Consider the following 27,543-nt stretch of genomic DNA (forward strand, 5'->3'; position numbering starts at 1 on the left):
TCATCGCTGTTCTTCGCGCGAGCTCCACGCAGACGCGCGCGCTGACTGTTTGGACCGTTGCGGGAGTCAAACACGAACCGTCTTTACTAAACTGAGGATTTCCCCATTTAACCTAAAATATCTGCTTGTATGAGCCTGGACATTACGTACTAACGAAATAACTGCACATGGGCTGCGGGTATTGCAGGTTTCTGCGTTTATAACTCGTGTTCTTTGCCTAGAAGTAGACGTCGTGGTTTCTGAGATTAACAGACCCACAAAATGGCAACAGACGAGCTGTCAATGAAGCTGAACCGCCGGCTGAAGATCGAAGAGGGTGGTCAGGATCCTGTAGCCTTGGATGAAGCTCACGAAAACGGGGCTCATGACAAGTCGTCCACGGCGAGCGCCGACTCGGAACTGGAGGCGAAGCTGATGCGTCGCGGCGAGCTGAACGAAGGGGTGGGAGAGCACCAGCAGCCCAGCATGAAGGTGTTCAACCCCTACACCGAGTTCAAGGAGTTCTCCAGAAAACAGATCAAAGACATGGAGAAAATGTTCAAACAGTAAGTGCTCAGCCACCCTGTGAGCGAGGCGAGAGTCAGAGTTCATCCCTAACCTGACCTGTCCTCGACACACCTGGCACGACTTTAAATCTCACCACTAACCTGTAATGTGATGGGGTGCAGATTAGGCTGCTGAAGTGCCAGTAGAAGAGAGGTTAAAGCTGTAGATGCTGCGAGGTCCTGACCATGTGAGCGTCTTTACTGCGGCGTAACGCTGCAGGCTGTATGATTATATGGCTCGTTAATCGAAATCATGATGTTTTCTTTTGCGATACTGCTGCAGGGTGTAAAATGAACCCACTGAGAAGTTAGCTATTGTTAATAGCCATTGATGTGAAGATCCTGACCAAAGTTCAGACTTTACACATTATTAAGGCTTGTGCATTAACGCGATATAGAACATGTAGAAGAGTTTTGTCAAAACGATACAGGCCAGGCTTTATTCTCGTCACAGGGTTCACATCTGTGGTTTTAATATAGGCCAGTACAAGACCTATTGATAGTACAATGTAAAGAGCTTGGAAACTGAAAGGTATGACATTTTGAGAAAAAAGCATACATGTATATCAAATTAAAGATATGTATAAGTATGTTACCTCTCAAATATGAATGTTAATAAACACAGGTCAAAATATGGCTGAAATTAGGACTGGGCAATATGGCAGAATGCACCATCCCAATGCTTTTCACAGTACATGATATGTTACAGTATTTGCTTTTTTCTGACATCTGATAAGGTGGGACAGACAAAAGAAGAGTCCGTGGTGCCACATTAAAAAAAAAATCAAAGCCAAGCAAATCAAGAATTATGAGAACACTTACTTAACTGCACTCGGTTCAGTTAAACATGTTGTATTTGTAAAGAAACATGCAGCTGGTCAGTGTGCTACGAGTTCTGGTGTCACCAGAAGAGCAAATTGAAATGTAGTGTGTCCCTATAACAATAAATGTTGTTACATTGCCCATCACTATCTGGAATTTGTTTTAGCATTCATGTAAAATGTGTTGTCAGTTATTCTGCTCTTGTTCCAAGCCCTCTCAAAGGCAACAAGCTGGGCTTTTCTGTTTTTCTCTAGTTTTTGACCGTTAAAGCCTGTACAATTGCATATATCTAGTCAATCATCTATGTGGTGATAATACACAGAGCAGCAACCCTATTGTTTGTCCTATTGTGTTACTCTGCACATGGTGTACTTAAGGCAAGCACCCGCAAATGTCCCACAAGGCCAAGATATGGACATAAAACGGCCCCGCCCAAACTGCGTTCTGCACACACACAGTCAAATAGTTAACGCCAAGAATGAGAAGGTGAGAATGTTTCTTCTGATACTTTTGTGAAGTATTTTGGATAATGTAGTGTGGTGTGTAGAAAGTGCACAAGCCTTTAAGCCATCTTTAACAACTGGTTCACCCGGCAGGTGCAGCCAAAAATGGTTGAAATTCTAGTCACACCTTCTTGTACACATAGTCATTCAACATCGTTGAATGTGGGGCAGCTGAAGTGTTTCCCCATGTGGAAACCCCCCCCTTCCATGCATTCTCAGGGTCTGTTTCATTGGGCAGGGCCCAGCTATGTCTAATTCCAGTATCTTCTTTCAATTGTTGAGCTCCAGCTGAGCTCTGAGAGCAAAAGGCAGAGATGTTTGAGAGGTGGTGGTTTTTCAGAGCTGTCCTGGGATTGACCCTACGTTCTCTTGGAGATGAGTGAACATGTTGGAGCAGCCTGTAGCAGAATAGACAGACTTTTCAGACTTTCTTTTCAGTAGAGCACTGAGGGAAGTGTTGCACAGAGAGTAAGTAGGCTTCCTCCCCACACTTCTGCTTCTTAATGCTTATCAAATTGTCTCTTGCGCACAGTTATAGTTCCAGACAGAACCATCTTTGTACTGCTGCAAACAATCGGCCACTATAATTCACCCAGACTGTGAAAATAGCTGTTTTCTGTGGAGGATGTGCTTGTGAGGACTTTTTGTTTGGGGAGGGTAGGGTATTAGGATTTTAGGAACAGGAAGTTGTGACTTCAAGCATTCTCAATTAACACATGCTTCAGTTTGAGATCACATGTGGGACTTCTTTCATGAGGGTCACAGTTAATCTCCACTGTCCCAGATTCCACCTATAACAGCAAACTGATTCTGAAATCATTAACAGCTGCTAGTTGGCTGCTAGTTTGTTAGGACCAGCCCACTATCTGCCAGTTTTCTTTACGAACAACAGATGCTTGAGAAGAGCAAAAGAGCTTTTGCATTTCTATGTGATGGCCTGTGATGAAGCTACCTTCATTGCTACCTCAGCTGTAGAAATGACAGCCTCTCTAATAATGGTTCCCTACGGGGAATGCCTGTGTTGTGGTAATGTGCAGGATGAAAATGAGCTCTCATGACTCAACATGCCTTACTGCTGTGTGTTTTTGCTGCTACACACACACACACACACAAATTGTCTGTTATCTGTACCAAGCAGGGATATTATGCAAGACTCTTCTGCAATACAATTGATAAAAGAGAGAGATATATGAAATCAGGTGGAGACCTTGGAGGTAAGATGGGGGTTTTTCCCTTGATGTGTTCTGTCACGGCAGAAGCTATACAACTCCACAGGAGTTTGCAAGGCTGTTGTAGGTTAGTAAAGTTACAGATGATCTGATCTTTGAAGAGGGGCAGATTCTTACAGACAGGACCATATCTTTAGTTTAGCTGTGTTTCTCTAATGGTGGTAAAGTGTGTTGCCTTTGGCTCATATGAGGCTGATTAGGTGGTTCCTTTTCTTACAGATGGCACGCCAGGTTTGGATTACATTTCTTGTCAGACGCAAGGCTGGACAATACAGAGACTTGCTGAAAATTTACTAATCTGGCAGCTGCATTGGTGTGGCTGTAAACTGGCTGGTCAGAGGGCTGTGGCTGATTGCTGTCAAGTTAAACATTAACCAAAAAGGGTTTTTTCCCCCAACCAATCATTTTACATGGGTTGTTTTTTCTGATAAGCTTGTGCTTGTGTAGGTGCAAGGCACTGAAAGTCCAGCTTTTTTGTACTCATTGTAGTGTAGCGTACCCCTTACAGGTTTATGGTAATGATACTGTGCTCAGATTTATTGCAATTGTGTGTGCAGTAAAGATATTGTGTCTGCTTTGTGAAGGCTGTTTTGTTCAAATGCCTGAGGTTATGAATAAAGAAACCAAGGTAGTAGTGGGGAGGGGATACTGTATAAGGCAGCATGAAGCCATACAATTATAAGAGCATTGCCTAAGGGAAAAAAGATCTTTTAAGTACGTTTGGTAGTTGAACTCCCCAAAATAACAGTACTGGCCAGAAATTATATTAGACATGATTCAAACCTTTATTTTAACTAAAAGAATACAATGAGGGAGAACTGTAAGAGCCAACAGCAAGTGTTGAAACAAGGCATTAAATAAGGTGATTAAAAACAATTATGTTTATTATTATTAATTATTCCAGTGAATTAATTATTAAATAATGTTGAAAACAGTAGTATGTACAGTCCAATATGTTGAAAATATTATAGGGAAAACGCAGCGTATTGCATAGTAAATGACGTTGCTTGAAATTTAAACGGAAAAATGTCAATCTAAAGTAAAGACAAATTCTGTTTTTATTCAGCTCACTTAGTCACACTTTATTTTATCTTGTACCTTTTAGCTGGAGTTTCTGAAGAGCTAAGGCCAGTACACACCAGACGTGACGTGATTTGTTTGGAAAGTTATATGTGCTGAGTAGAATATCTTCAGATGACAGATATTGTTTGCTCATCACAAAGAGGGCACTGGTCACTGGTCTACATTCCAATTAAAAAAAAAAAAAAGATTGTCAAAGGTTTGCAAAAATTAAAGAGGATGAATGGACTCTTAAAAAACCTGTATTTGATGTGCAAGATACAATCAGTGTGCTTTAATTTTTTGTTGTCTAAATAAATCATGTTTGGTGGGTAGAGGCCTTTAGCTGATATCAAACATGACATTTCCCTTAAAGATATACCAATAAAGGGTGAAATGAACTTGAGCTTGTTGTTTATTGCCCCTTTTATGCCACTATGCTGGCTGCAGTAGTCTCTTTATGTTTCCTTCTTTTGATTAAACGGACAAGAAACTCAAATCTTAAAGCACAGGCTCTTCTCTGTTATCTGAGTTCAGACACCTCATGGTTCCTAAATATAAGAATGTATAACTTTTGAGAGAAGAAAAATTGCATATCAGGAATCCCAATTCATTCTACAGTTTTTTAAAGCTTTCATCACTTTAATTTTTGAGAATTCAGATTCTTCCATAATAGATTTCAATCTTGATAGGTTAGCCTGCACACTGTAAACGCACGCTACAGTCAATTTGACTTCAGTTTCTGTGCTGGTGATCTATTCAGAAGGCGAAAGCAGGCAGTAAGTGTAGGTTGGCCTCAGTCCAGGGCAGAGGAAGAATGCAGGTTCTGCTTGGCCTTGAGCCATTCAGGACAGGTTCATCTCAACTAACTCCCATTTCAGGATCCACTCATGCAAATACAGGCATAACATGCAAAGCTGTAATAGATAGGGTGTCCAAGCAGGGTTGCTTTGTTTGGGCTCAGATACCACAACTTACTGCAGAACTGGTTGTGGAACCATATGCTGATGTGGTGGTGGTGGTGTGGTCGTCTCTCTGTGATCATTATTTGTTTGCTGAGTGAATAGAAAGTGGACAGAGATGCTTTACATATCTTTATTAAATGTAATGAAATTCTCATGAAATTGGTCTGCCAAAACCTGTTGCACAGATAAATTGATGGTAAGAGCATGTTTTTGCTCATTTGAGGCACAGCTTCCTTCTGCATAATTCTCATAGATCTGTGTAAGCTGTTTAGTTCTAGACGTATTTATTTAGTCTGTGTTTGTTGTAAGAATTGTGGAGAAACAAATATCTGACTTGCATCTGATTGCATCCATACCGGTGTAGCGTAGCTTCCTCTATAAGGATCTAGTCTGATGGCTCATATGTTATTGCCCTTTAGTATTAATGTAACTTGGTACTGAAGTACCATTTTTGTCAAACTGGTTTAGCCAGGTAATTAAGAAGCCTTCAGGAGGCATTGGGCCAAATGTACAACAGCACTGCTGGCCCCTTTTCTTCTGTAAACCTTAGGAATACTACTGGGTTAATGGGCAAGGCAATCTGCTTAATTGACTCTGTACTTATGCTTGTAGCCCCCATGCTGTGTGCACATATGAGAGAAGGGGGCTTTAGGCCTTCTAAGTAGCGTTCCTGCTGAATTGCCGCTGGTAATGAGGGAAGCCAGAGATAAGCTTCATGCTCCTCCTTTAGTTGCCCATCTTGAGGTTTCTCCCATGCCATATTTCCTCTTTAAGAGGAAAGAGCTAGGAATGGTGTGGCTTGGAAAGAGCTTGTCAGTGATATCAGTGATATAGAAACCATGCTGACATTGGTTTTACAAAGTTGCACTTGTAAACAATTGATTTGACACTGAAAACTGTAGTATTTCTTTAACATCCAACAGGTAAGAGTGTGTTCTCAAAATGAAGTAAAGCAGAGAGAAAATCATGTTGTGATTATTGTATCTATGTCCTCCAGGTTGTTTTTAATCCGTTCTTAAATCGTCAAGTTCCTTGTCCCTCCACACCCCCCATGGTAAAAGAGCCTCTATAAATAGTTATAAATAGTTACATCCTGTCCTGTATCCCAATATTTCTAGGTATGTAATGGTACCCTTTCCTTTTCAGGAGAGTCTGAACCATCATAGCTAGTGACAGCTGGTCATGATATTGGATGGAAAAAACTCAAAGTGTAGCAACACATTTGTGAGACCCTTCCCTGCTACAACAAAAAAAATCAATAAAATAAGCAGTCAAGCTAGTTACAGGTCTCGCGTCATTCTTTAAATGTTGAGCTTCACTGTTACTGTAGCTACAGCAAGCTAATAGCATGATCAGTATATTTCACAGCAGCATTTTCTATGAACATAAGTAGAACCATAATTATATTTAAGTTTAAATTCATTACTGAATGACTGTAAAACCACAATATACAGATTATTAGGGATGCATTGACACCTATAGTATTGTGTATTGGGCCAATATCATGCTCATTTACTCATACTCATAAAAATTCATATAAATGTCAGACACCTGCTGATACGGTATGATGTTCTGTGTACGCTGCTGTAGTAATGAACACGACTCAAGCTGGCTGTGAACAAGGGTCTGCTCACACAAGGAAGTGTTGCTGATTGTGGCAGTCGGACACAAAGCCATCAGTCACTTTACATGTTCTACCTTGGCAGATTCCTAGCAGGGACGCATTGCAATTTTAGCGCATGTTAAACACAGGGTCACAGCTCTTCAGGTTTGCCTCTCTTGCATTAGCCTCAGATGTGATTCCTGCTGTCACGGTGCTGCAGAGAATGTTGTTGAAAGTGACCGATGAGGAGGATCAAAACTATGAAACCTGCTTTTCTATCGCTCTTCTCCACTGCAATGCTGCTTTATCCAAGGCATCTGTATAGTACATAGCTAGCTTATCTACCTTTTTTTGAAGTACATTGTGCTCATTTACACTAACAACTGCTTAATTCTAAGTAATTAATTTCGTTATGGTATCAGATTTGGTATCAGCAAGAAAAACAATATGCACTTGTAACTCGGTCAGGAAAAAATGGTATGGATTCATCCCTACAAATTATTAGATATTATTTGACTGTAGCCAACTCTCAGTGTAAGCAAAATTATTTTTACCTCCAGTGTTTCAGCTAATTGTATTTTAGAAGTGACTTTCCTACTGCTCTAGGGGGCGTTTCACTCTGTTTAATATATCACAGTGCAAATGACACAGAACCACAGATTGGCTGTGTGAATCTACAGTTTGGGTCAGATGTAAATCAGCCCTGTCTTTAGCCAGTTCATATTTTTGGTTGTGCTGTTCTTGGGTCCACAGAAGTTCAGAAATAATCAGCTTCTAGTCAGTTATTAACAGCAAGAAAAACAAGGTGGATGCCAAAAATGAAACCTTATTTTGATGCCTTTTTTTTTTTTTTAAATATAAGACAGGGTAGTCCTGGGTCCACTAGCCCATTTATATGAGCCACCCCCAGCCCACACCCTTTCACGCTCACCTAGCAAAGTCAAAAAACTGACTCTAGTCATGGTTTCCCACATGCCCTCACGGACATGTTGTTGAGAAAAGAAACTGACAGCCTATTTGCTTTGGCTGCTTTGATAGGCTCTGCCCAATAATTGTGTTTAGCAGTAGTTCCTTTTTTGTTCTCTGCTTTAGACACACAAACAGACCTCACACCTACACATGACTCACAATCTACCCATCACAGATGCTGACAATGACTCATGGAAGCAGTAGGAAGCATAGAAACCTGGCCACTTACTTTAAAATGGCCATATGCACTCTCTTAGTGCATAGTGCAGTCAGTGTAGTGCTTATGATGACCTCCCCAGTCTTTCCAGGATATGTTTCTGGCTTTATTTTTTCTTGCTGCCCTACTGTCCGACTCTTGGGATTTTAGTTATCTGTGGCAATTGGTCATCCCAGGTGGGATTCTGCTTAAGCACCAATAATTAGTCACCTGGTCTGTAATCTCAGCTGCACTGTTGCAGGTCCTTCTTCACTGCTGTGTGCTGTGGAACTTTGGGAATCCATTTGCTCTGCTAAACACTTACTGCACAGACTACACCTTGTGCTCTAATTTTGTCTCAGTTTACTCTGTAAAAGTGTGATTATTTATTTATTTAATGAGCTTTTATAAGCAATATGATATTGATTCTTACCAAGTCCCTCACCAGGAGTTGGCAGCACCTACTAATATTTACTTAGGTTCATGTATGAAGTAAAACTTCTGTTGTATTTTAGATGTTGTTTTTACTCAAGTATTTGTGAGGAAAGGAAGGGTGGTTTACATTTCACTTATTTGTATCTGAGGAGCCATGTGAAAGAGCATGAGAGTGTGTAGGAAAGCATCTGTGGCTGAGTAATCTATGACTAGTTTAGACAAGTACTGGAATGTGTTCTTCTCGAAATTTGATACTGGCTCATAGCACAACATAGCCAAGCTACAATGGTTCCTTTGGTTTCTTTTGCCTTTGGTTATCTGTTTCTGCTTGACAGTTGGGTGTGAAACCATCTCATTCCAAAATTTGGAATAGTCTCAGCAGTAACTGTGCTATAGGCTAATGTAATTGAGAGGCTCTTGGCTCTGTCATTGACTTTAAATGAGATGAAATTACTCTGCCTTCTTCCAAATAGAAGCATTAGAAATTATGAGAGCTGAATCGAGCCATTAGTGGTAATGTATCACTAGTACTGTCAAGTCTTGCACATTTTAAATTGATTATGGTCAGGTTGCAAAAGAACCTGCGGTGTACATATGCAATTACAGTCCGTAGACCATCTGTTGCTGTGCACAATTTAGAAACTCCGGCAACACTAATATGGCAGTACCATTAGTGCCACTATTGAAAATGATCCATCCCCGAGATGTCTGGTCAGCGGGGATTCTATGGTGGTTCCCTTTCACTGATGGACAGGATAGAGGGGACTTACGAATTGTACAACAGCAGATGAGTTTACACCTAAATCTGTAATATGTAGGTTCAAAACTAATAAACTGCCAACTCGATGTGTAAACCGGACAGCCCCATGTGATGTAGGTTAGCTCGAGCGCAAGTAGGCCTGCTGTAATTATTATTTAATTGCCATTTGGCAATTATTTAAGCTGACCAGTCTTTTTTTTTTTTTTTTTTTTTTTTTTTAAACAGTTGTTGGGTTTCATAATCATATACTAATGTAAATGAATGTGATGTGTGTAAAGGGCCAAAGTGAGTAATGTATGTTTTTTGAGCTTGAGCTGTTTAACTATTACTGTTTAGCTGCATTTGTTTAAAGCTTGTAATTTTGGAATTTCCCACTTCCTACTAGAAAAAATGGAAAAATCAAAATGGCCGTTTCACAGAATTCCAGTAAAGACAAAGTTTTAACATGAAATATAAAACCCCAAGTGAGCAAGCCAGGGGTGACAGTGGCTAGGAAAAACTCCCTCAGAGCTAAGGAGGAAACCTTGGGAGGAACCAAGGCTCACAAGGGGGGGACCAATATTATTTGCTTTCGATCAGTCAACATACCGACACAGTAGTTAGTTAAACTGTAACATTCACCATAAATTTCACTGTGTTTAGAAGGCAAAAATGTCATGAACAGTAATATTTGCTTTCATGAAGGCATCGAAAATGATATAATTCTAAGCCAATAATTGGAGCCAAATCAAAAACAGCATATGAATCGACAACTGGGAAACAAGATGGCTAATCAGTTAATTAGGCTGCTTAAGGCTTGTTCTTTTCATTGTTGGTTGTTGATTACCATTATTTCTGTGGCAGTTAGTAGTAAATTTCATGATTGTGATGGGCCCGGAGGCAAGTTCTCTGTTTGTAACTCAGAAAATAGTGGAGGAGCAACTGATCTCCCCAGATTCCCATGACCCTTTGTGGAATGGGCCAGAGCTTCGGGACCTCACAGCTGGCCAGAAGCCGGGATATCACATAGCGCCATTTCAAAAGCAACTGTAAGTGGCTTTTTGAGTTTATGAATTGAGTGTAGGTCTGGTTTATCTCTCATGATCCTGTTTGACTTAGTGAATTTGTTCCTCAGATACAGTTAGAGGATACGAGTCTCCTTCTCCTGAATCTATCTTAATACTCTCCCTCAACAACATTCAGCTGAGCCCAAAGAACTATACTATAGCTTTTCAGAGAAACATGCATGGCTATACACAAGTGATAAAATAAGAATGTATATGAAGGTTCACCCTTTATAAAAGAATGCTCAGTGGATCCGAGTAATGTTTGACATTAAGATAGAAAAATGCCATGAAGAAAAAGCTCTAGTTTGTCCTCTGTGGGTATTGAAGGCACACAGTGTCATGCAATACTGAAGGCATAATGGCTCTCAGTTCCAAGGAACTACAACCACAAGAATAAGATCCTGTAACACTATTTGCATACTGTTACTATAAGCAGTCTGTTGAATTATTCAAGTCTGCTTTCCCAAGTGGCTTATCTAGCAAAAGCATTGTATATATGGAATAAGGTTACCCTATTCCAGATTATTTTTTCATGGAGGAGAGTTCTTTTAATGGAGTAACAGTTACAGTGATCAAGCGTTCTGTGTTTTGAGTGATGCTGATCTCATATTTTTACATAGGGTTCATATTATGATTCAGAGGACTGCAATGCGATTATGAAATGATTATTGATTTTTTTTTTTTTTCTATACTGTATTTCTATTGTCCTACTGTCTGAGGACTTGGTACTTTTAAAGCAAAGTATTTATAATAGTCCGCAATGAATTTACTTCCAATTAGGGGTGTACCGTATCGTATCGTTTGCGATAATACTGGTATAACTTTCTAAACAATAAAAAATCCATATCGTGATAACAGCGATATGCTGACTTGTTGACGTAATGACATCATGCGCATTGGCGTACGTTGGTTGCGTGAGTCATTTTGGAACAGAAAGAAGTATGACACAAAGCAGCTCTGTGGTGGACTTTCTCCCGAAAAGGGGAGCGACTTCAGTAGAGTGGAGATGGTTTGGCTATAAAAATCTCAGATGTACAACAGATAACAGTAATATGCAAGAAGCCTGTAACAACAAAAGGGGGAAACGCAACTAATCGGTTTCACCACCTCAAGCATAAACACTCAGTTGAGTATGAGGAAAATCCAAAATGGTTGTGTTTACACACAAAGCCGTTGCCAATCCGATTGAATAAATCCAGACTGAGGTGTTTATATGCTCACTCTATTCAATAATCTGATGATCTTACATGCACACTGCAAGTAATGCAAAATGACGCGCATGCGTAGAGTAGCGCTTAGAGTGAACGTTACCATGACAGCAAACATCACGTGAGGTCCAGTTGGCTTGAGAGGAGTTTCCAGTTGGCGCGCTTGTGTTTTTAATTGTTTTAAAATGATGTCGAGAGTAAGACGTCGTGTTCTGAGACACATAAACTGGACATCCATCCCACCTCCATCTTTTAAAGATCACAGCATAAACTTCGTTTACTCTGCAGACCAGTTTCTGCTCCCACCATGTTGAACGGTATAAACCTTGTGACGTGCCGCGCATGTGCAGAACGTAGTTACACGTTCCGATTGGAGCATAATCGGATTTGGGCGTTTACACGCATATTCTTCTATTTACGGCGTATTTGGAGGATTACTCGCCTTGTTCAATCGGATAGAAATTGTATTCCGAATGGCCACAATCAGACTAGACTATTTCGATTGAGGTGTTTACATGGACGTATTCCATTCCGTACTCTATTAAACGTGGCTAATGCCGCAAAGAGTGCTCAACAGCCAATAGCCACGTTTACATGCATCCTAATAATCTGTTAATAATCCGACTAATATCTCAATCGGAATCAGGTTTTTTTTTGTGTGTGTGTGTGTCTGCGGAATATATGAAACATATATAAATAAATTAAATAAAACGCTAACATTTATTTTGTTGCAGTAGCATATTTTTTAATTTAATAAAATGTTATTGTGTTTTGTCATATCGCCAAAAAATATTGTTATCGCAAAAATACCCTGAAATATTGTGATATTATTTTTGAGCCATATCGCCCGCCTCTACTTCCAATATCTTTTATTAATAAACCAAATGGAAGTGGTTTGGTAAGTAAACTGGAAGCCATTCTCATTCTTCTCATTCACTGTGCATGCTTGGAGCACATGAGAGTAGAGAAAGATTTGAGATGAAGAAATTTGAATACAAATATGTTTATAATCACTCCTGTTTTCCTGATGCGTTTAACCTGCAATGAGGAACTGTTAAACTCTAAACGTGAAGTCAAAGTCGCTTCTCATTCACCAGCTTGTTTGAATTTACCCGTTCCACCTTAAATTGGTGCAGCAACTACATTCTGGCACCTCAGGCACCATTTAAGGTGGAACGGGAAAATTCAAACAAGATCCGGGCGAATAAGAAGCGACTTCTGCCTCGTAAAATGTAGAACATTAAGAGGCATTTTACTGTGAACTGTTCTACTTTTGTGGAAAAGTTTCCAGCTGATGATGCAAGAAAAGCAGCTACAGATGAGCTAAAGATTAAAGCAGAGCAAAGTAAGTCTGTTTTTGTGTTATATTTTTAGCCTGTACCAGCACATTAGGACATGCCGAGACACATACAACCACCATGGTAAAATGGACTCAGTGTTGTGGCTCCCAAGGAATTTTTATTTATTTATTTATTTATTTAGTTAGTTGAAAAGAAAAAATGACTAACATTTGACTGATTAACAATCTGCACTAGTTTTTAATGTAGCGTGCTGTTTTGAGTTTTGTAAATGGCCTCTGTAATCATTGGCTGCCCTGTATTTTGCCTCACTTAAAAAGCCATCTGAGCTGAAATTTTGCTTAGAATTTGAGTGTAAACAACAACTGTAGGTTGAATAAGTGGATGTAAATGTGTTTTTAGAGCTTAGTTTCCATTGACTGTTTGGCCTGAGAATGAATTGTGTTTAGACTGTATGTTTACATACCACATCAAGCACCTTTACTTCAAAAAAGTGAGGATTACCTATGATGTGGGCCCTTTTAAATTTTCCTAGTTTATTCTTTGTCCTTTAAAGTATTTTGACATAGTTGAAGGCTTGGTTTGTTAATGTGCTTCATCTTTATACCTTTGTAAATGCTTGACTCCTTAATTAATTGGCAGTTGTTTTTAATTCATGTAAACAATAACTACACAACTACTTACACTGAATAATGTATAGCATAATTCACCACAGTGTTTTTAGACTAAATGAATCCTGAATTCTGCCAAGTTCTGTGCTTATATTAAATCATAGTGGAGCTCATGGTGGCGGGTGGTCTGTATGCTGCAGTTGTGCTGCCGTATGTTTCTCAGTGTGGCATTCTCTGAGGCCAGAGAGAGCAAATGTACACAGCCTACAGTGCACGGAGATCCATTACTATGCGTAAGCTCACTGCCCTCCCTTTTACACACGTGCACTTCTGATTGAACGCGTCTGTTACGTACATACGCTGTCATAAGAGCTGGTCCTCGCTTTCTGTTGTGTGTGAACGTCAGAGAGAGAGGGCTTTCCCATGCCTGCTCTGGTTAGCTGTTGCTCGGCAACCAAGGATTAAATCTGAAGGAGATTGGCAGAGAGAGAAAGCGAGAGAGACAGAAAGAGAGGGAGTGAGCAGAGGAGCGAAGGCTGGAGCGATGCCTGGGTGTCTGCTTGGCTGCTTTCCTCTACGAGTAAACCATACAGTCCATTACACTGCTGTATTATTGTTTATAATGTGCTGGTGCAAAAGACTGATCAGTAGCAGCAAAGAGAAATTTAAGCATGACAGCTTAAACAGAAAACATTGTTTGAATTGTATAAAAATGCATAAAATTACCTAAGCTTCTTTACATCACATGAAATTACCAAATCTTCTATGCAGGTAATTTAATGTAATTTAATACATCTTCTACTCAGTCTTCATATTTTTCATAATTTCATAATTGTTGTATGGCAAAGTATGACGAAGCATGCAAAACCACATGTGCTCTAATGGTATACATTCCAAACTTTTCCCCCCCAATGTCTGTAAAAGGGCACAATGATAAACAGTGGAAATTGTTTTGTCCGAGTTCATGACCCTAAATAAACAGCTGGTTCAGGCTGATTTAACGTGAACTCTCGTCGCTCGTTTCTGCTCATTCAACCCTGCCGTCTGCTTTCAATGTCTCTTTCCAGACTCATGAACGGACCTGATTGTAGTCAATTCAACTTGTGCTTAAGGTGCAAAAAGCCTTATTTGTTCAGTCTTAGTCATTCAATATATCATTTAAACTTGTGAAATAAAAATGTACTGGTGGCTTACTAGAGTGCTTTCAGACTCTCTTTAGAACAGAACTCTGGCTCCATTTTTGAGTGTAATATTGACATTCACATTGTCATTAACCCCTACATTGGGCTGTGTGCTAAAAAAAATTATCTAAACTTTAGGACCTGTATTTCAGGGGCTTCATGTGCCAGGTACCCCAAAAGGCAAACTAAAAAGTGAGTTATTTTAGCTTAAATGTGTCTTAACACGCAACTACTTACATCCAGACTATATGTGGCACAGGCATTGATGTTGACATTCTGCAGGCACAAGGAGGCCACAGGAATGTGTGTTGGTGTCAGTCAGTTGACATATACGCAGTTCCTATTTTCACATGGACTACGCCCAACATTTGTCTCTCTCTGTAAGACACTGCCCTTTTTTATTATTCATTCACATTGCAAACTTTACTTATTCCTTACCCACACAGCATTAACTCAGTCTCTACATAGATGAAACTGTATGAGCCCAGCATTGCTGTCTTCATGTTTTGAGTTCAGTTTTTTGAGATCCATTAGAATAGGGCAATTATAAGCCTATGACAGTAACAGGCTTCTTACTTGAGTAACTGTTTGGGGAAAGTAAAACCGTTTTGAATGCTTAAGTAAATTTATTTTCTAGATCCTGAATTGTCCCTTCACTTTCAATAATAACCATATCTGGCATCTAAAGTAATGCTAAAATATTTCTAGTGTGTGAAATAGTATAAACAGAAAAGAACAGTGTATAGACAGCTGTCAGTATTGCTTTCTAACCTGACAAGATAAAGGAGAATGCATGTAAAGCAAGCCATGGATTCTCTGAGCCAAAAACAATAAAAAAAACCAAAGCTGAATGTTGTGTTGTGTGAGTGTTATTGGTCTCATATGAGCATCTCTTACACTTGAGCTTTTATCTACGTTGTCAGATGCTGCTGGAAGTAAATTGTACATTCATTCATTCTCTTAGTATTGGCCATGAAACTGAGGAGGATCTGTTCGAAGCCCAAAACCCCAGCATCCAGTAATATCCACCTGCGGAGCCACAGTACAGCAGCTTTAGACTTCACACTTTCAGACCCGTACTTTCAGCTCTCTTCAGCTCTCTGCACCTCTGTTTAGGATCTGCAGCCCCACATTTGCCTCTTATGAGTGTAGGAATAAATGGTGAATTGAACATCCACATTACTCTTATTAAGTGAGAGAAACCATTTTTAACAGAAATAATTTATATTTATAGTAGCATTTCTTTTAGTATATACACTGCTCAAAAAAATAAAGGGAACACTCAAATAACACATCCTAGATCTGAATGAATGAAATATTCTCATTGAATACTTTGTTCTGTACAAAGTTGAATGTATTTACTTGGAGTTATATTGTGTTGTTTAAGTGTTCCCTTTGTTTTTTTTGTGCAGTGTATTTTCATGCTGTGGGTTGCCGTTAAGCATGTACATGTGTAAATCATTACTTCTCAGCACCTTATACTGCAACTCACTACATGAGAGGTATTAGTGTGATGTATACTTTATGTAAATGAGTTATGTGATTATTTGTGGTGTACCAGTATAATGGTGAACAAAACTAATATCTTAAGAAGAATTGCGACTAGTATACCATATGAAACGGTATATAGGCCTATATATAGGCCAGGTATATATTGTTTTGGAGGTTGGGGATTGTCTGTCTATTTAGAAATAAATAACGGTAGCAGCACCACTTTTTCGTCCAATAACGTCGTCTTCTCTGAAGCCCTTTCACCGGAGTCCGTTTTGAGCAGCCTGTTTTGCCTGATATATGAGAGCAGACACATGGTTTTATTTAATTTTTCCAAAGACCTGATGCTGTTTTGTTTGAGGATGTCCCAGAACTGTCCACCATACCACTGTCTTCCTGTGGTTTGATGGGTATTTAAAAAAGCGATAAATGAGTTTTTAGTGTCACTGGGTGCTGTTACTGCAGTAATTTTTCTTTATTTCTCTTTTTCCCCTGAGTGTCCCATTTCTTTGTTTGTCCTGAGATTCCCCTAAGTAAAGTGTTTTTCTCATTTCTTTCTTGCCGTATCCTTTCCTCTCAGCAATCTGCCCCATCTCCCTGGCAGGAAGCATTCTGCACATTCTGTTACTCCCCTCAGGAGTTGTGAGGGACACTCATTTGTAATGTTCTCTATATACTGTGCTGCTTGTTTCTTGCACTATGGTATGGAGAAACCTGGAGCACATACTTGAAGGGTGGAAAAAATTAAATGTTTCTTCAGCTTTCGTTCAAGTTCTGCTCTGTGTAATACAGTGTGGCTCATGTTTTTGCAAGCTTCAAGTTGTCTTGCACAAGTTTTTGTAGATTTCTTGCACATCCTCTTATAAAGACCATAACCCAAAAAAATTGTGAAGGAAACATGCCGTACATAACTCGCCATATGCAAAACTACTAACCGTCATTTCATTACTTGGCATTTGTCACCTCTTGACTTTACCACATTAAAGGCATTTCTCTTTTGATCTCCCTGTTAAGTGTCAGATATTTTTAGGTCCTCAGCTTCCTCTAGGGGTGATATCACTTATTTAAATTCATTGTCTGAAAATAAACATTTCCAATTGTGTAGATGGGTGAATGGATGGAATAATGGACTACCTCAGTCCTCAATAGCCTTGGTATTTTCATAGGGAAATATCAGGAAGTATACAAAAGCTTTTTTTTTTTTTTTTTGACTCTGAGGCAGTTCAGCACAAAGTCGTTTTTGTATCGATGTTTTTGAAAAGAGAAAAGGTCAAGGAACTATTGTGTGGGACTTTGAACAATTGTGGGCAAGAGCTTGCTTTTCAGAGCTTGCTGCATATTTATTAGTCAAATACCAATTATTTTCCACTACAGCAAAAGAATGTATTCTGTGCTAAGGGCTAACATGAACCTTAATTCAGCAGCTTGATCAGATGGATCAAATCTGCAACAGGAAGTCCTCTCTGAATCAACTCTGTTTTAATCGACTGGAAAGTTTGTGGCTCTCTGTTGCCTTTACTTCAGCACTCTATATGAGGAAGTGCTGATTGCCCCAGCTTCCTCAATCATGGTTCTGTTTTGGCTTCTGGCTTGAAGTTAGACTTATTTGGTCAAAATGGAACTCTGCAGTCATGTTTTTTAAAATTGTACCCAGTGAAGTAGTCTTTTTTTTTTCCTCTCTGGGAGTTTGATTCATGGGCAGTGCCCAGGTTGTCGAAACAGCACTGTGTCTTCTGAAGTTCCTATTATCTATCCTTTCACACACTTGTGCACTAGCACAAACATTTCAAGCAGCCAAGAACCTTGGAAACCTTAGAAACAGATGTGAGGCCTTTGAAACGCCTGTTTGTGCCCACATCTGCAGGGCGAGCAGGTCTGAACACTGTTTTGTGGATAGAAACAGCAGAACGAAGACTGTAGGTACTACATGAATACAGGTCCAAGTCTGTAGTGTTATCTTTTGCAGTGTTGGATAATCCTAGGCTTGTTGGGTGTTAACACTATATTTAAAGCTTTGAATTCAACTGTTGAGTGAGTCAGGTGTGTTATGGTAGCATTAACACTAAACTGTGTAGGTTTGTGTAGCTCTTCAGGTCTCGTATTGAAGAACATTGAGGCACTCTTAGTATTCCTGCCTTGCAGTGAGAGTGGGTCAGCAACGAGCCTTCAGACACCTTTCATTAAACCTCAGTGAAAAACAAGGCCAGGCATTAATCTCCTTCAAAGCCAATAAAGTCTGTAGAGCAAGGTTAGAGAGGGAGAGTGAGAGAGATTCTCACCTTGAGAGGATTAATCAGGAGTCTTTGGGGTCTTCTGCATTTGAAGGGTGCAATGTGTTCATTGCCAGGTACATAAGACTAAGGAAGTTGAGCATAAAAGAACTAACCCAGCACATAGGAAATGTTTGTTATTCCCTCCTAAATGTGGCCAAAGTTACATTGCAAATTATGTAACAATAAGCCATAGTTTTTCTTAAGAGTATTTTCTGAATGTCTAGAGCCCTTACCCACCCCCCGCCATTCCAGTGATCACTGGGGCTGCTTAGTAATGACTGTCTTTACTCTGCATCTAACCTTTTAACTAAAAAATTTACTTTAGCACATTTTAGAAAATAGATATTTAAGATAACTTCTACAAGATAATATTTTACCTGCAACCCATTTGGTCAGGTTTTCAAGGAGCACTTGATAGCAGGCCTACATAAACTTCTGAACCTGCCATCATCCCTAGGTAAGCTTTTCAGCTGGTAGCTGAGAAGGCAGAACAACTAAACAAACTGAAATTAGCCAGAAATACCCAGAATATAATTCAAAGAAGGTGGGCTGTGAAGTGCTTTTCGGACTGGCTGGAATAACATTATAATCTGAGAAGTAGTAAAAGAGATGAGCCGAACCTGATATTGCGAGGTTTAACACTATCTGTAATGGAAAAGGGTTTGTTTGTCGAAGGCAGTTGTTAATACTAAGGTACATTTGATACAATGTTCTGGGCTTTTTTGTCTATTTCACGGTTTCTCATGTTCTATTGCTTAAAAATTGTGTTCATAGGTTTGTTTTAATTATGGTACTGCTGTTTTACTGGTGCATTAATCCTTTTTACTTGTTTGCAAACTGCAGAATAACTAAATATTAGACAATGAACATGTAGCTAGATGTCATTGAGATGATGTGACTAGCCAGATCCTCTGGTTTTGATAGTTAATTGGAAGCAGAACTCATGCACACAACCTTTGTGTGCTTCTGAATGATTAATAATGGTTGTCAGATGCACAGTACATGGTTAATAAGGGGAGATAAAGGTGTGTGTGAGAGACAGCAGCAGGGGCCCTGTGTCTGTAGACAGTAGTATTGCTGCCAGCTGTTTGGGCATATGGTCACAGCCTCCATATTCATGAGCGGAGTGCACTGGGACAGGGTGTGCAGAGCTATCAGGATGGAAATGCCCATTACTGAGAGCATGCTGGTGTACCATACACTGAGCAGTCCTCTGAGAATACATATGGTGGAGGTGTTTTATTTTTTTTTATTGTTTATTTTTTATGGAATAAAACTGATTAAAAATGAACTACTTCAAGATGTCCCTCTTTGTGAATAGACAGTGGTCAGTTGGTGTTTTGAATAATGATAATGCACGCTTTCATTTTTTCTACTGCTCTCTTACACACTTTATAAAATGAAGCATGAAATATATATTTTTATGTGTATTAATGAATTAGTTTCCTACTTCACCTTGTATGCTCTGTTAATAGATAAACATGCACATATTTAACCTTTGCATTTTGGAATTATATTTTTTTTAATTAATGAAAAGTGCACATGACCTAGAAATGGTAGCAGGCTATAGTGTGTCTGTGTGTGTGGAGGCACTATTCGTTTTCTACAAAGCGTCAGAAAAGCCTTCGTCACTGTGTGGTGGACAAGTAGGATGGTATATTTCTTTTTTTTATTATTTTTTTAAAAATTATTATTATTTATTTATTTATTATTTATTTATTTTTAATCATTATATGACTGTGTTTACTTATCTAATTCATGTTCATGTATATGTGCCAAAATCTACATAATAAATTGCGTATTCAGAGCAAGACTGACGATTCTAGACTCATTTGTATTGGGGTGGGACTGTTTATGGACTATTGTTTTTGGACACTATTTTCATGGCATGATAGAACTTAGCTCATGGCACATCACACTCATTTTTGCTTTTATACCTCTCACTCAAATGTAGTCAGATTCTTCCTCTATTTACTTCCTCACTGGAAAATGAGAAACGGCTCAGTACTCCAGATCCACACTCACAGTCCTGGAAATGAAAGTTCACGAGGCCAGAAGACATTTATGCTTGCTTAAATATAGTGCTTTTAGTGGCTAGGAAAGAGTGGTGGAAAAGGGGAGGGGACAAAAGGGTTGTGGGAGTCTTACTCCAGTTTCTGCAGCCTTCACTGCCTTGACAACCCACTTTATTTGTACAGGTCTGTGTGTTGACGTAGAGTTGTTAAGAGCTGAGAGGAAGAGACTTGCTTAACTTGCTTCCTGATTTCATTGCTGCTCAGTGGTGCACACATGGCCTACGCTGCTGTGCTTCTTGACTGAGTCTATAGACCTGTGGCTTCAAACACCTCTGGTCTCTCAGTCTGCAGAGAGCACTTGCAGTGCCTTCTTAACACCCTCTTTGTCCCTGTGTCCTCTCTGCCCTCTCTGTGTTGCTGTGTGTTTGACTTGGGGTGTGATCATGACTCTGCTCTGTTTTTTCACTCTATTATTTCCTCCTCTACTCTGTTTTGCACTGTTCGTAACTGGCTGGAGCAAATCAAAGCTACTGAAATGATTTTACCTTGTTTGGTATTCCAGCACTACCCCATAATTTAGTCTAGAGTTTGAATGTTTGAATTTCACAAGTGGTTGTACCCCATTTAAAAAAAAAAAAAGTTAGAGGCAAATGCGGGAAGGACAGCAAATAAAATTAAATGTGTTGTTTAGAGCATGAAGATTTAGTGTGTGGAGTAATCATAGTGACCAAGATATTTTTGGCTGGTGTACATTCTGTGGCTTTACCAGTTCTTACTGACTGAATGGAGTGGGTATCGCATGCTGTGTTTGCACAAACTGTAACACTTGATGTGTTGCTGAAGGTGCCACTGTTGCTCTTGTTACCTCAGCACGTCCTGATGCATGCCTGATGCAGACACGCAGTGACTAGGAGGTGAACTTTTAAAATTAGGCTGTTATTGCTTAATACACCTCCACAAACACACGTACTAACATGTTCTATCAATTACTTCCTGCTGCTCAGTTTTAATAGCACAGTGAAGGATATCAGGTGCCAGACTACAATCTGATATACTGACATCCCTGTTCTTTATCGGTTTTGGCCATTTTAAAGAGGTATTGATTTAGTGTCAAAAAGGATCTGTCTCTCTCATTGTACAATTCCAGTCACCATGAAGTACTGAAAGCAAAGTAATCTCGAAGTGGATATGACTGGAGAAGAGCATGTTTTTCTTTTCTGGACTGCAGATGCCAGCTATGCATTTTCCAGTGCAGCTGCACCTTTGCAGCTGTGAAAAAGCTTGTTTGTTTCATTTCTCATGCCAAAATGCTCGTGGCAGAGGCAGTGCTGTAAAATCTCCTTGAAAAGTAATTGCCATGAAGATCCATTCTAATTCAGTTACTAGATGGAGTGTGTGATTAGTCAGGCCTATCAGACAATGTCACTTAAAGATGAGAGGATGTTAGGCTGAAGGACTCCGTCACTATCTCTTCAGCATGTTTCTTTATTGGATTATTAGGTTTTACTGCCCCCTCTAGGCCACACGTGATATTTCAGGAGCGTCATCTGTGTTAGAATTTCTCCACTCTTGCCTTTCTCAGTTTAAACTGATGCTCTATCAAGATCTGTAGGTGTTTTTTGCAGACCAGAATGAATTCCGAACACTAAAGTTGCTCTTTATCTTTGTGCAGGTATGACTCTGAGAAGGACAACTTTATTGACCTGATGGAGCTGAAGCTGATGATGGAGAAACTAGGGGCTCCACAGACTCACCTGGGCCTGAAGAACATGATCAAAGAGGTGGATGAGGACTTGGATGGCAAACTCAGCTTCAGGGAGGTAAGACAGGCATAAAATCAAAGGCTTGGTATCCCACACTCTACCAGAATAACATTGCTGTTTTGGTCAGTCATATCATTGAAAGTTAGTACTGCACATCTTCAGTAATTATAAATAATGTGGATTAATTTATTATTATACACCTAACTACAGTTATGACTGTTTCACAGCAGTTTATTCTGCTATGTAGAATTGCATATTAAATTTATAATCATTTAAAGAGAGTATCCTCTTCCTCCCTTTGTCCAGTTCCTCTTGATCTTCAGGAAGGCGGCAGCAGGGGAGCTGGCTGAGGACAGTGGGCTGCATGTCTTGGCACGTCTCTCTGAAATTGACGTGTCCACTGAGGGAGTGAAAGGAGCGAAGACCTTTTTTGAAGCCAAAGTAAGACACTCTTTCACATTCTTCTATTTAGATATTTTTATTCTTGAAACAAGTCACTTGTTTCTTTCTGTTTTAGTTTAAGCAATGCACTTGTATATTAGCAGTGCAGATTATTTTGCGTCATTCAGAGTGGTTTGATATGGTACATTGTAGATGAACTAACTGAAGGTCACAGCATCTACAACACAAATGTAGCCAATTTGTTTGCTATCCAAATGACTTGTGAACCTACATGTGTCTTCTAAGACTTTGTGTGTAATATAGACAATGGTAATAAAGAATGGTGTTAGATAATGATAAATATATATGCTTTTACTTTAGGTTTACAACATGACTTACAACACTGCATGTACCTCATAGACCACCAGTGGATTTTAAAAAATAAGTTTGGATCAAATGTTTGTCTATTGTATTGTAAAACAAAGTTTCAGACATCAGGCAGTATATACATGTATACCGAAACAAAAATATTTGGCTTGTTTCAAGACCTTTCTGTTCTTCTTTACTTTTTAAATGACTTTGTATTTTATAGTTTGTAAAGCACTTTGAATGATGGCGGTGTATGAAAGGTGCTATCTAAATCATTTCCATACCTGTATACAACCATCTCATGCAATAACATCCTGTGAGGGAGCTTTTAGAGGTATTTAATGTTTTTAATGTCTGGTTCCCATCACTGCTGTGAACAATTCTGATTTGCCAAGTTTCTCTAGAACAGAGCATTTCACATCAAACTACCCTGACTGACTTGCTTTAAATCTTATGCAGATATTTGGAAAAAAATTCCTCTTTAAGTAGCATCACATCAATATATTCGTGCAAATTTAGTATGATATGAGCTTATTCATGAAATCATTTCCTCCCGCCAGGTCCAGGCCATTAATGAATCAAACCGTTTTGAAGCGGAGATCCGTCACGAGCAGGAGGAGAAGAAAAAGCAAGCAGAAGAGAAGAAACAGAGACAAGCGGCATTCAAAGAGCTGCAGTCAGCCTTCAAATGACCATCTTCGCTAGAAGAGCCCAGCCTAAATCACCCCCCTCCTCACCCTTACTGTCTGTCTGCCTGACTGTGTTTTGTTTATCAGAGCGCCCTTAGCAGAGATACTATGCAAGGCTTTTAGAGGTGTCTGTTCACTTCCTGTGAGAGGGGTCAATGCATAGTTAAAGACTGTAAGTAACGTACAGATGCTCTTCTCTTATGGATGTTGAACTGGCAGCCCTCTGAAGCACTTATCTGTCTACATTGGACTGGATGCATCACTGAATATTTGTTCTCTTTTCTGATATTTTAGCACACACATCTGCATATGTGAGAGCTTTTTCACGTCACTTGGGTCCTGTTCTTAATGTTGTTAAAGTGCACCAGGGTGTATACATCTTAAAGGAAGTTTGAACTTGTTTTACATTTTTAACAGTTTTTAAAATGCAAATTGTTGAATGATATCGCTGCATCCAGTCCATTGTATTCTTATTGTGCGCTGCATCTAATGGTATACTTTGTTTGCATCAAAGGCTAAGCTCCATGGTGTCCTTGCTAACGACCTAGCACAGCAAAGCCTTTACACTGTGGTTTGGAGTGAGTGCATGTGTGATGGAGCTGGTTGTGGTGGGTGTTTTTGTTTTTGCATGGTCACTGTGATGTCTTGACAATCTTCCCCCTTTGAATGGATCTCTGTAATGTCAGGTAGTGTTGCTTCCTGCCCCTGCTGCTGAGTGTGACACTTCTCTCTGTCTGTCTTTTGCTTAAATACATGCAGAAAGAAAACGTAGTCATAGTATAGTATTGTCATAGTATTGTCCGTTATTGATACGGCCTGTCACAATCATGACATTTTAGCTGATGAGTAATTACCATAGAAATAATTCCAATAAACAGTTTTTGTCTTCACTGTGTGCAACTACTAGTACAATCCTAATGGTGCCAGTAGGCTGGTTAGTAGGGGTGCAAAATTATATCAAAATCATGTCTATCAGCAGATATTTGCTTTGAAAAGAAGTATCGGCATTGGACAATGTTTAGATTTGACCGGTATTTTAAAATCACTTGTGTATTATACTCTGAAAGGATAGAATATTTAGTCAATACTGGGCCACAGCACTGAAATAGCTGCATTTTATTAATTTTACTGCATTTATAGCCCATTAAAAATGTTATGTTTCTCTGTAGTGCTATTTCAGATAGCGTAGCCCCATGTTCTACATTTTATAAATATTTATGTATCCGCATTGACAAGTATGTACATTGAAGATATTCGGTATTAGTATCAGCCCAAAATTATTATATCAGGTGCATCCCTACTGATTTGCCATCTTGCTTCTTAGCCGTCAAGCCCCCACCTGACAGAGACAGGTGCAGCATTACTCGCCAATCAGAAGATTTTTGTTGTTCGTGTAAGACATGCCATGTCTTGATAAATGCGTTTTCTGATTTCTTTCATATACATGCCTTTGCCTCAACCCAACTGATAAAAGCGCACCCAGTTCATATTCTGTTATTGTTGTAAACATAGGCTTGTGAAAGCTAACAACGGTGGGGAAACAAGCTCAGGTTTATAGCTTTAAACTATAATCATTATGATCAGCTCAAATTATTATGCAATAATTGTGACAGGCCTACCTGCGTTCATTTTTATTGCTGTGCAATTGTTCTACCACCCAGTCGTTTTGTGATTTGCAGAGACCAAGATGTTTTTTTTACATATATTTCCATGTTAAACCAATGCACTTTGCTAATAACATCAGGCACTCGCTTTTCATCCATGTTCTAATCTAGCTGTTCTACTGGGAAAGCGTACTCAGGCCATAAGTCTAGAAGACTATGCTATTATGCTGCTGGCCATCTATGCTAAGTGCTTCCCTATTCATATGTTTGTGTGTGTTGTGTGTATGTTTGTGTCTCTAAACAGTAACTGTGAGATGCTGATTGGGTGGGTGGGATTTAAGAGAGATGGGCATGATTTGGGGCTCTAAAATCCATCTCCTCAGTTCAACTGCATGAGCTCTTTAGTGTCAGCTGCCAGTGGAAATATTCTTGGTGCTTCTTGTAATGTGTTGTGGCTAAATGAAATCAGGTGCTGGCATGATAATATCAGTCTGCTCACCTCTCAGCAGAGCCCTTTAGACTATTATTTGCACACTGTACTACTGTGGCAAGGTGAAGGTAAATGTTTTATTTTTAGTTGCCTTCTAAAGAACATCAGAAAGAAATGGCTTGCTTTTTTTAATGAGCAGAGACGAAATATGCATGCAGGGCAACTTCAAACTTGAGTTAGTTGTATGAAATTTTAATTCAAATAATAAAGTTTAGTTTAATATGGTAAAACGGGGATCTCCTCACAAATTAAGTTGAGTTTTTGAATTAGTGCTTTTAATATTTGAATTGAATTTCAGTAGTTAGTCAAAAAGACAAACTCACGCAGCACACAACAGCACAGGTAACTAAGAAATGTATAAAGAATAGAATATTTTTTCATGAAATAAACCTAAGATGCTTTTAGTTTTGTATGGTGAGTCTTGTGAAAACAAGCTTATTTTCTTGAAATGGGTGTCGTCCACAAGTTTCCCTGTAGGACAATGGCTGTGGATGTCAACTGTTCCTCATATTCAGAGTTGTATTCTGTGATTAAATACTAGTGTTTCCTTTGTTTGTTTGTTTTTATTTTGAAAACAATGTTGTGGACTGTTGCTATGCATCGTGTTGTATTCATAAAATGTGTAGTACAATATATTCACTGGCAACTTGTCTGATTGTTTTGTGAAAATGCAAACAATAGATGCATGAATCTGTTTCACAGTCCTGATATTTCACTTTGTCTGTTTCCTTGTTATATTTTTCCTCTCTCTGTAACCAGATTAAATGTGCAGTGGATATTGAGAGATGAATGTTGGAGTGCATACAGTGGCAAATGCCAAAATAATGGAAACACTTGAGTAAATGAGGGATACAGATGACATTGAGGCAGGTGAAAAATAAGGTGAGCCACATGTAGTACAATTCAATCCAACTGGAGATGATGTTTACCAACAGCCGTGAAACCAATAATTAATTTTATGAGATGTTCCGTGATTTGGTTGTTCATAGGATAATGGAAAACCCTGTTTCAGTGATTATGCTGGATTCCACCATGATTGTCCCAAGTTGTGTTCATCTGAAAAAGATCCCATCCAAACAGAGCTGCTTTAGGTTTTTACATTAGAATTCCTCATTTATTTATGTGTTATCATTTCAGAGGCACTTGCCAAAAAATCAGTGATTGGTGGATAGAGGACCAATGCTTTCTAATTACACCGGTCAGTTTTCCAACCCCATCTTCTGTGCAGGGAGCCTAAATTCTGTATTGTTGCTTGATGTGGTTCTGATTTTGTTGTCTTTTCATAGTTGGTTTACAACACTGTGCCAAATGCTTTAGCAAAGTTCAGTTCCTTTTCCATAAAACGTCATTTAGTCATTTATGATCTTAAGTCATTTATTATCTAAGAGCAGGAAGAACACAAAGTGCATTGCATGTGGCTCCCATCACTGGGATCGTGAACCACATATCAGTTCATTCTAGTTCTGCAGGTGGCTCTTGAAGCAGGTTAACATGGACTGACTGGGTTCACAGTGCACTGTTTAGGGAACCTCTAGACTCCATGCTAACAAAACTTAATTGGATGCCCTCAAATGATAATGTTCTTGAGCTCTTAATAAATTCTGAAAAATGCACAAACTTAAAATTGGTGCTTTGTGCAATGTAACATTATGCAATTGACAGAGATGGATGAATCCAGAACTGTAAGGTAGTAGGGAACATGTCAAGCAAAATTAAAAATCAGTGATTTAAATTTTTTTTTTTCATTTTTCCCACGCATGCAATTTATTCCTTGGAATAAAAGGGTTTCAGTGGCCTTGTGCCATCTTTAGCTGTATCTTCTCATCATTGTCTGTCATTGGTGTTGGTTTCATCCTTGTGTAGGCTTATGATTATTACAGTGGCTAAAATATGTAGTTATTTTTTGTATAATTCTTATGGCAATAAAACATTTAACATTGTGTGTGTGTGTGTGTGTGTGTGTGTGTGTGTGTGTGTCAGGGATTTTGGGGTTTTGGACAGTCTATAAGAATACACTTCCAACATAATCTGACAGGCG

General features: G+C 39.2%; 1 protein-coding gene across 1 annotated transcript; it reads left to right on the forward strand.

Moving 5' to 3' along the window:
- On the forward strand, window positions 1-27,445 carry efhd2 (EF-hand domain family, member D2). The gene is made up of 4 exons (XM_017722185.2): window positions 1-545; window positions 21,882-22,029; window positions 22,279-22,413; window positions 23,283-27,445. The coding sequence occupies exons 1-4, from the start codon at window positions 262-264 to the stop codon at window positions 23,412-23,414; spliced, it is 699 nt and encodes a 232-aa protein (XP_017577674.1). The 5' UTR covers window positions 1-261; the 3' UTR covers window positions 23,415-27,445.
- Window positions 27,446-27,543: the final 98 nt, after the last annotated feature.

Source organism: Pygocentrus nattereri, chromosome 28, assembly GCF_015220715.1.
Source record: "Pygocentrus nattereri isolate fPygNat1 chromosome 28, fPygNat1.pri, whole genome shotgun sequence".
Lineage (NCBI taxonomy): Eukaryota > Metazoa > Chordata > Actinopteri > Characiformes > Serrasalmidae > Pygocentrus > Pygocentrus nattereri.

What these genes read in the sequence shown, in the direction of transcription:
- efhd2 (XM_017722185.2), top strand. Translation starts at nt 262, where the DNA reads ATGGCAACAGACGAGCTGTCAATGAAGCTGAACCGCCGGCTGAAGATC. An exon ending in ATGGAGAAAATGTTCAAACA is followed by an intron (nt 546 to 21,881) that starts GTAAGTGCTCAG and finishes ATCTTTGTGCAG; the next exon opens with GTATGACTCTGAGAAGGACA. An exon ending in AGACCTTTTTTGAAGCCAAA is followed by an intron (nt 22,414 to 23,282) that starts GTAAGACACTCT and finishes TCCTCCCGCCAG; the next exon opens with GTCCAGGCCATTAATGAATC.